This window comes from Tasmannia lanceolata, unplaced genomic scaffold, assembly GCF_043159265.1.
Source record: "Tasmannia lanceolata isolate RefF3 unplaced genomic scaffold, GAP_Taslan_0.1 ptg000008l, whole genome shotgun sequence".
Lineage (NCBI taxonomy): Eukaryota > Viridiplantae > Streptophyta > Magnoliopsida > Canellales > Winteraceae > Tasmannia > Tasmannia lanceolata.
This window is the reverse complement of record NW_027518685.1, coordinates 8,589,032-8,598,949: the sequence shown is the minus strand read 5'-3', so window position 1 is coordinate 8,598,949 and position 9,918 is coordinate 8,589,032. Positions and strand designations below refer to the sequence as shown.

General features: G+C 36.7%; 1 protein-coding gene across 1 annotated transcript; it reads left to right on the top strand.

Annotated features, from left to right (window-relative positions):
• Positions 1-5,215: 5,215 nt before the first annotated feature.
• On the top strand, positions 5,216-9,148 carry LOC143884237 (dehydrogenase/reductase SDR family member FEY-like). Its single transcript, XM_077387689.1, has 8 exons — positions 5,216-5,430; positions 5,961-6,078; positions 6,159-6,276; positions 7,200-7,336; positions 8,164-8,265; positions 8,389-8,487; positions 8,678-8,726; positions 8,816-9,148. Exons 1-8 carry the CDS (start codon positions 5,252-5,254, stop codon positions 9,028-9,030), a joined length of 1,017 nt encoding a protein of 338 aa, XP_077243804.1. The 5' UTR covers positions 5,216-5,251; the 3' UTR covers positions 9,031-9,148.
• The last annotated feature ends 770 nt before the right edge of the window (positions 9,149-9,918 follow it).

The following is a 9,918-nucleotide window of genomic DNA, read 5'->3' as shown; positions in this document are numbered from 1 at the left end:
TACTATAAATGACACAGTATTTATGGTGGATATTTTCATCATATAAAATTCCTAATCAAAACTTAGCAGTTTAAAAGAAGTCTGACTCTTCCTCTTGAGTTTTTTCTTCTCTGTCCCTTCTTTTCCAAACCTAAGTCCTAACTAGCTGAGTATTAACCTAATTTTAGAGGCTAGGTAGTATGCAGTTCATATTAATTTTTTGTTTGTTTATACGCACCATTTTACTTAATTAGAACTTTAGATTAGTTGTAGATAAGGGTCTAACTGTGTACAACGTAGGTAGGTCATACGTACTCAAATTCAAAATAAATGGTGGCCTACACACCAAAATTAAGTGACGAAGAACACTTTGAAAATGATTTGACCAATCAAGGAGCCAAATGGATCGCAACCCAAATGTAGGCGAAACTACCATAGTTGTTATTGTATTTTTTTTTTTTTTTTTGAGAGAGAGAGAGAGGATTTCCCACCTTTGGGACCCACATCTTCTATGGATGTGACTAGGCCGGTTAATTTGACCAGATAACACAGACCCTACCTATAGAAGAGATTATACTGTCCTTCGGTGGAGCCGCCTCCCCTCGAGGTTGAATCTAAATTTTGATGGATCTAGTTTGGAAAATCAGAGGCCCTCTGGTATTGGAGGTCTTCTTAGAGTTGAGAATAGTACGACTAAGTGGGCATTTCAGGTCCAACTGGTATTAAAAACTCCAATGAAGCGAAAGTGAGGGCAATCCTTCAAGGCCTTGGACAACTGGCGAATAAAGACATGGACAATCTTAATGTGGAAGGAGACTCCATGAACGCCATCAGATGGTTGGAAGGATGATCTCCTCATCGGTGGAAATTTGTTTTTTGATGAGATTTTGGATTGGGTAGAAGGTCATAGGGTTACCCATATCATGTTAGAAGGTTGGTGAATGAATCGGTGGACCATCTTGCTCGATTTGGAGTGGCAAGTGCCGAGTTTGAATTTTTTGATTGCCTTCCCCTGTGAGGACTATCTTTCTCGAGTAATCTTGTATGTGTATTTATGCTCTTTATTTCTATATGTGTTGTTTGTTATCTTGGCTCCACTACTGGTCATGGTCTTTTTCCTTAGTAATAAAAAATCACTAGTTCAAAAAAGAAAAGAAAAAAGGAAGCCCTTGCCTACTGCCCCATGCTGAACAAATGACCGTAGCCCTTGATCCACACATACATAGATTCTATGCAAAAATGGTTACGATTGGGTCACTCTTTCCTAAGAACCACTTTCTGGGCCCCAATCTGCCATGTGGATATAATTGGGTCTGTTGATCTGATCAAGGGTATAGCCAAACATGCCCTAGAAGCCCTCAAATTGAGTACAAATAGAGACCACTTGTACCAAAACCCTACCAATTCAGATGCTAGGCATGAAAAAGTAGATGTCTGATCGGAGAAAACAAAAAAAATTAAATAAATGAAATTATACATGAAAAGGAAAATCTACCTAGAGAAGAGACAATAGGCATGGGGGATTGTACCTTGTGTGTGGGGCATGGAATTGGATATGGCCACATGCTTTTTAAGAGCCCACTGCCCCATGGGGAGCATGAATGGCAGAAGTATTGCTAATGATGTGAAGTGCCTGTGGCATTTCTTAGAAGAAACAACGGAAGCTGAAGTACGGATGAAAGAAATCAAATTAACCTAAGTTAGCTACATGCTTTGAAATTAAAAAAAATTACCAAGCAATATTCACTCTCCTACATATGAAAATTATAATAGATGCTCATCAAATAGGAGAGGATAACACATTTTTCACATTTCATATGTTAGGAAAAAAGGATGTTCTGACTAACTAGGATTAGGCATTAGACATTTCCCTAGTGATTAATGATTCCGTGCAAGATTTTATGTGGGCAATCATTCATCTTAGATCAACGATTTGGATTGAAGAGTGAGGTTAAGTGTGAAATTATTAGATTTACCCATTGACAATGTGACCAACAAAGGTTGTAATTAAGGGTAATTAGTGCATCGTATCCTAGTTAGACTTGAATGTTTTAGTGTACTATTAAATTAACTACATCAACGTTATTAAGTTATTAAATGATCATTAGAGTTCAACTACAGTGGAATACTAAATTTTTTCTATAAATAAAGGAGTTGGTCTTGCTTCCATCTAATTGATCACCAAGGGAGATCTTTTCTATCTGAGATCAGATCATCTAGAGAGGCAATAGAAGATCTAACCCAGAACATTGATCATCCAACATGGATGATTGAGATAAGTTAATCCCTTCTGTTTTCTTGATTATTTGCATGATTAGATCAGAAAACAAAAGGGATTAATTTTAATAGATATGTAAAATAGTTTTATTAGACCAATTGTACTGTGATCATGGCATTTTAAATCAATAAGATAATGAGCTAGAAGATGATTGAATGCCCTGATGCTAGATTTACATCATAGTCCTAGGTTACAATAAACAAAGTCTTGGACTTGGCTAAAACTCAAACTTGTGAGATTGAAATATGTTGATCGTGATTAATGGATAGTGTTATACATAGGTAAATTTCTGGTCATGACTGATCAGAACTCAAAGAAAAAAGAAAAGAAAAAGAAGCCATGGAGGTGGAGGTCGGGGTGGAGCCTAGTGCCCTAGCTAGTAAGACACAACAGGGTCCACCCTTGATTTTCAAGGACCCGTCGCAGCTTCGAAACTCCAACATGGGTGATCTCATTAAAAGAGAAACATAGGAGGAATTGGGCCCCACATAAGCTAGAACAAACAACTTGAGGAACATCTCCATGTTAGCCGGTCTTTCTTCTTAAATAATGTGGGCCCTCTAAAGATGTAGATATTCATGGCTTACGCCGACGCCTAAATTGCATGGTAAAAGAAGAATGACACCATGGTGATTGTCACTCCCAGTATACTAACCAAATAGAAAAGGAAGTTTTGCTTATTTATCTTAAATCCAATGAACAAGATCAAGAAAGTTTTCTCATGACTGGAAACACTGAGTAGCTTATAGGAAGCACTTTTACTTTTGTTTCTTTTTTATAATCACTTGGTATGAAATTAAGGACTGTTCTTAGGCTTCCATGAGATCACTAAACTTCTTTCCCCAGTTATGATTTTCTATCCATCTTCTCTATACCTATAAGATGCTTCCAAGATATTGGTGTTCTGTATTTTACTCACCATGCATACTGTAGAAGGGACAATGATGATCTGTATGATAAGGAAAGAAGTAATGATAAGGAAAAAAAGGGTCTGTTGTGACCAGAGTATAGAATACAAGGTCACTGTGATAGAGGTTGAGAGGCCAAGGGAAGAAGATTTAGGTTTTGTCCTTTCTAGGGAAATGGGTTTTGTCTTTAATTGAAAGGCATGGGGAACAAGGCAACAAAAGAAAGACATCCCCAACATATCAGGGGGGTTGTTTGCCGTCCTTGGTCTCTCCTAACGCCATCAATCTCCTCAAATTTCTAAGTTCAAAGAGGAGAAAAGGCCCAATTTTCCAATATTTTTGACAAACCAGAAATATATATATATATATATATTGTTTGAGATTGAGAAACTCATGAGATATTGTTTCTTCATTTTCTTGATTTTTCCTTAATTGGGTTCTATTGAGTATAAATGAAAAGGGGCCCATACTAATATATTAAGAATAGGTGCTTGCTTATTATTCTAATAATAACTTATTGGGGCTTGCTAGGAACTTTAGCGGAATACCATTTCGCGGGTAGCATTTGCATGATAGAAAAGCCACCTCAGATGAATTAAATGAATAAGACAAAATCTTTCAAAAATTCAAACTGAGTGGCTGTTCTCACATGCAAAAGCCAGCCGCGAAATGGCTTTCTGCGAAATTGCCTAGCAAATCCCTAATTTATTCATCTTGTTAAAAAAAAAAATTGGTAACAAGTTCACACATGTGGACATGCCCATACACTCCTGAACAATGCAATAGAGGGGGGGTGTTGCGGTCCCTCTTTTTAAGGAGAGAAGTGCCACCTCATAGCTGACTCTAAGTTTTTTATTTAATACCCTTAATTCAGCCACCTTATAGCTGACTTTAAGTTTTTAATGTAATACCCTTAATTCGTTCCATATGTGGCACTTCTCTCCTAAAAAGAGAGGCTACTACCTTGTTTTAATAGTGTCAATCATCTTCATTTTATACTTTCAAAATTCATTGTCAAAGGCTGTTAAAATTCACAAAAAACTATCAACAGCCAATCAAATAAGTGCTTAAAATCTTGAGCATTGCCCTTTTCAAAAAAAATCTTGAGCATTGCCATTATCTAAACAAAGGATACATTACTCTGTAATTTGTTGAGAAAGGTTGTTACAAATCCTGAAAAGCTAACAACCTGCATTATCAAAATAAAGGTGTGGATATCAGTTATATACATTTTGTACCAATATAAATACCCATCATTTAGCCGCGCTCCATTATTCTAATATTGGCTCTCTCTTTGTTTTACACTTAATTCTTTCATTAGCTTGTACCATTCTTAATAAGCTGTCATTAGCCAATCAATGGAGACCAAACTCGAGAGAGAGAGAGAGAGAGAGAGAGAGAGAGAGAGTATAAAACAAGGTGGTGCACATATTGCCTCCTAAATGACACTAGCAACAATAATAATAAGTTAGATTTACTAACTACGAGTTTTTATATGATGGCCGACCGGGTAATTTACAAGGGCTAGGTGGTTTGCCGCCTATCCCTTGCTATTTTGACGGTCGGGCATCATATAAATTCTCTACTAACTACTTACTTCTGCTTTTGAAACTCCTTGACCTTTTCCTTGGGTATGAAACTCTCATCTACAATTTTTGGTAGCATCAACCCCTAATGCCTGCACAAAGGCCTTGATGAAGTGTGGGTCCCATTACATATGCCAACAATTAATGGAGCTTATTCAACATTTGTCACACTTACAACATGTAATAATAAAAAAATAAGAGAAGGAAAGAGGTCTTTCCATTGTCCAGTACTTTGATTCCTTGCCATAAACATTTTCATTATTAAATATGAACCAATAAAATGATATTTCCACCCCCTTTCCAGCATTTCTAATTCTACCCTTTTTCCTTGCCTTTTCTTACCATCTTTTATTTGTCATCTCCTCATTTTCAGGAAAGACAAACAAATGGGTTTAAAAATACAATGAAAGGGGTGGAAAAACCCTTTGCCATTCAGAAGACAACAAAAAGAGAATTCTTCATTCTAGTAAGGCCTACAAATAAGAGAGAGAGAGAGAGAGATGGAGATGGAGAGAAGAGCATGGCTAAGGGGTTTGTGGGAGATGATCAAAGAAGCATTCTGCCAAAAGCTTCAAACATACCATCTACCTTCTTCTTCTCACTTTCTTCCTAACCATATTTCTGGTCTTTCTGTCATCGTCACAGGCGCCACTAGCGGAATAGGATTACACACAGCAAGGTCTCTCTCTCTCTCTCTCTCTCTCTCTCTCTCTCTCATGCTTTATACAGAACAAAATAAATATATCATATTGTAATTTCAGGTCCTATGTGTATACATCTTCAAATTATACAAAAAATACTAATCCCACTGTAAAAAAAGGGAAGAAAATCACCATGCATATTTCAATCTACACCAGTGATTTTTTTTTTCTTTTGGTGCTTGTTCTAACATTTAGAGAGGAAAAAAAACATTTTCAGGTTTCACACACACACACACACACGCCCCCTTCAGAATTTGTAACCCTTCTTGTTTGTCTTTTCCTAAAAATGGATGCATTTTTTGCCTTTTTTGTTTGTCTTTCGCTTCATTTTCAAAGAAAAGACAAACAAAAGGGGGTGGAAAATGAGAGAAGGGGTGGAAATATCATTTCCCTTTCTCATAATGTGTATTTCTACATTCATAGGCGTGAGTAATAAGGGCCCCTTGATTAATTGTCAATTTTCTGACAAATTAAAGTTAATTTTTTTTTTCTTCCCAATTTATCACAGGGAGCTAGCTATGGCTGGGGCGCATGTTATCATGGCATGTAGAAACGCTAAAGCTGCAACAGAAATTGCAGACAGTTGGAAACAAGAGGCACATGATAGCAGAGAGCTCCATGTGGAGGTAACGTACGCCGTATGAACATGCGTGTTATTAGAGGCACGCTATTTTACATGTTTTTTGGCACGTGCGTTTCCATGCAGGTAATGGCGTTAGACCTCCTCTCTCTGTCCTCCGTTCAGAATTTCGCAGCCGAGTGGGACCGACGTGCTCTGCCCTTGCACGTGCTAATCAACAATGCCGGTATCTTTCTCATGGGAGGTAAAATTCGCACGTGCTTTGATACAATCAATTTTGGGTCCCATACTGGCCATGAGTCTAATCAAGTCCGTTGATCATGAGACGACCCACATGTTCTGGGTCCTATGCGTGCTGACATCACATGTATAAGATAATAAATACATAAAAAACCAATAATTTTGACTTTTCTTGACTGAACCCAAAAGTAGGTCAGTTTGATCAAGGGACTAGGATCATCCGATCAAGGTGGGATCAAAGGAGATTGACCATACTTGTAATCACCAACTAGATCAACGGACCTGATCCTGTCCACGTGACACATACAAGTCATTTTGTATGAAATTAACTGAAATTTTGGCAACATTTCTTTTTTCTTTTGCAGATCAAGTAATCACAATTTGTGAAAGAGAAAAAAAATATAATAAAGAGTTTAAATCTTTTTTTCTAAGATTAGCACATATTTCATTAAGGTCCTACTTGGATTGTAAGAAAATCATTTTGGAATTTTTTTTCAAAATTTTGAGAACATTGATAAATTTTAGGTATATCATTATAAATTAAAGAGGGAGAGTGAGCGAAGGTTGCTCAATTGTGACCTGGTGGTCACGGGTTCAAGTCACGAAAACAGCCTCTCTGCAAAGCAGGGGTAAGGCTGCATGCATCTAGCCCTCCCCAAACTAATGCGTTTGGCCGCCCATTATAAATTAAAGGTCCCCGGGAAAAAGAAAAAAACTTGAACTGTGGCGGTACAAATTACTTTTTTTTCGTGTGCAATCAAACAATGGAAACACATGTGCTTTTGGAAAAGTATTTCTTTCCCAAACTTTTCGAGAAAATTCCTGCAATCCAAATAGGGCGTAGAGGTGTACTTGATTATTTTTCATTTTTACTTGAGCAATAACGTAAAAATAATATTTTCTTTTATTACTTCTCTGTTTTTATAGAGCCACAAAGATTTTCTGGTGATGGAATCGAGCAACACATGCAAGTGAACCACTTAGGTCCTGCGCTACTAGCTCTCCTACTATTGCCATCCTTGCTCAGAGCGCCCTCCTCGCGCATTATCAACGTTAATTCAGTGGTAATTTACTAATTTCAAGTTAATCTCTTTAATAATTTTCATTCACTGGAATAAATTAAAGAAAAATGAAAAATGAATTAATCTAGAATATCTGACTAATTGCTCACTGATAACCCAATTGAAATGATTACTTACATATCCCAAAAAATATAGCAATTGCAATTGAAGTGATATTTTCCACCCTCGCATTATCGAGCATTTCTGTCCCCTCTTCTTTGTCAATAACTTCATTCTCATTCTCTCTTGTTTGTCGTTCCCAAAAAGATAACTCCATTCTCACTCTCTCTTATTTGTCTTTCCCTATAAAATAATTAACTTCATTCTCTATTCTCTATTCTCTATTCTCTATTCTCTTTTGTTTAGTCTTTTCCTAAAATATAACTTCATTCTCATTCGCTTTTGTTTGTCTTTGTCTACAATTGAAGGATGTTAAGGAAAACACAAACAAAATGGGGTTGAAATGCTGAGAAAGGAGTTGAAAGTAGTATTTCCATCTGAATAATATCAATGAGGGGGCAGATGTCTACTGTTCAAATTAGGCATGACACATATGTCAATTGTCCTATATATAAATGTGTGTGTGTGTGTGTGTGTGTTCCTCAATGAATGGTGCAATTAGTGAAAGCAATAGGGTTGCACACCCAAAGAGGCCCTTGTACAACTAGGGAGATCATCATCAATTTGCGATGGTCCCTAGCAAATCCTGAAAATAATATATTAAGAATAATAATTAACATCAACAACAAGAGTTACAATAGAGAAAATGATACTTACATGCCTCTTTTCTCAGCATTTCTCTTGATTAATTCAGTTAATTATGGGCGTAGGCTCATCATTGTGCAGTGGTGGACCCCAGGCAGTGGAACTGTAGGATCAAGGAGCAAAAATTCAGCAGCATCAGAGCCTATGGAGCCAGCAAACTCGCACACGTACGAACATAATTAAGCCCCTAATTAGTGCATATTTATTTGGTAGGGGTTCCATGTATGATTGTATTTTATATTTCATAATAAATAATTCTTGTTGGAGGGTTTTTGTACTATTTTTTGCAGCTTATGTTTCTGAAAACCCTATCCAGCAAGCTCATAGACCAAAGGAAGACTTCCATCCAATGCATTGCAGTACATCCAGGGATTGTCACCACTAATCTGGTGAGTACTCACTAACTCTAGTCCTAAAAGGCCCTGTTTGGATTGTCTGAATTTTCCGCAAAAGCTTGGAAAAGAAAAACTTTTCCATTGTTTGATTACACAACGTACGTCATTTAAAATGAAGTTTTACTTGCTCACTATGATCCTAAATGAGTGAATATTCAAAATAATACGTTGAAATCTCTTTCAGGTTCCGGGTTTTCGTAGGAAATCATTTTGGATGTTTGATCCTGCCCAAGGTAATGAGTTCATATTCCATGGAAAAAAAAATCATGGTTGCCAAACTGGTGTTAAACACAGATTATGTTAATCATATTTTTAATCTCAGGTGCGAGGAGCGTGCTATTTTGTGCGACCGGGGGCAACATTGTAGATGGTCTAGTAAAGGGTTTCGCTTACTACTCGTGCAATTGTAAGCCAGCTAGAGCATCGCCCCAAGCATCCGACATGGACGCTTGTCTCGAGGTTTGGCACAAGACATTAGAGATCTTGGGCTTAAATGTGGATTATCTTACTCAAGTTATAGGTCATACTAGCCATTAAAATTAAGATGACAATGGTTATATCAAGCATAAAACTTTTCTAAAAACTTCCCATCATACACACCACTACAAATTACTGTATGCCCTCAATTATTCTTATATTATAACATTATTACAAATATTTGTTCAATTGAATTTCTTTTAAGAGTACAAGGTATGGAAATTCATACATTGGATCATCCAAGCCGATCATCAATCCATCTTCAGATCACTTGATAGATCTAACGATGATCAAATGGGGGCACCCGATCGGTATGTACCCTAAGCAGATGATGGAACCCAATTATGATCCGGGTGACAGTGATTATAATACCTCAAAGAGGGCTGGGATTGCCACCATTAATTTAGGGACTTTTTTTTTTTAATGGATTAACTTAGGCACTTCCACCCATGCTAGTTTCTCTAGTGTGTGTTTTGATCTTGGGAAAATTAAATTAAAGAAAATGATATTTTTCATAGAAAATATTTCATGAAAAATAAAATTCCAGGTCTAGTAGGTTTGCAGTTTTCCTTGAAAACAAGGACATTTTTTATTTTGAAAAAAAAAAAATCCATGAAAAATAGTTTAGCAAACACTGGAAAATTCACATCGAACGGAAATATTTTTCCCTCCATCCAAATAGTCCCTAATTGCATACCTATATATGGGCTAACCACGTGATTTAGCTTTCTTAAAGGCGTATAAGATAAAGATTATGCATAGTGAAAAGTAAGTTTATCCTAATCGTCTCAGATCAAAGGAAATCATCAGCATCTTCTCAAATCCCTCTATGTGAGTCAACAACAGCACAATCATTTTCATCTTCTCAATTCACATATTCCAAAAGAAATCAAGATTTGCTATGTGGAAAAATTAGAAGAGGGCATCAAATCATCTAAACTCTTTTGA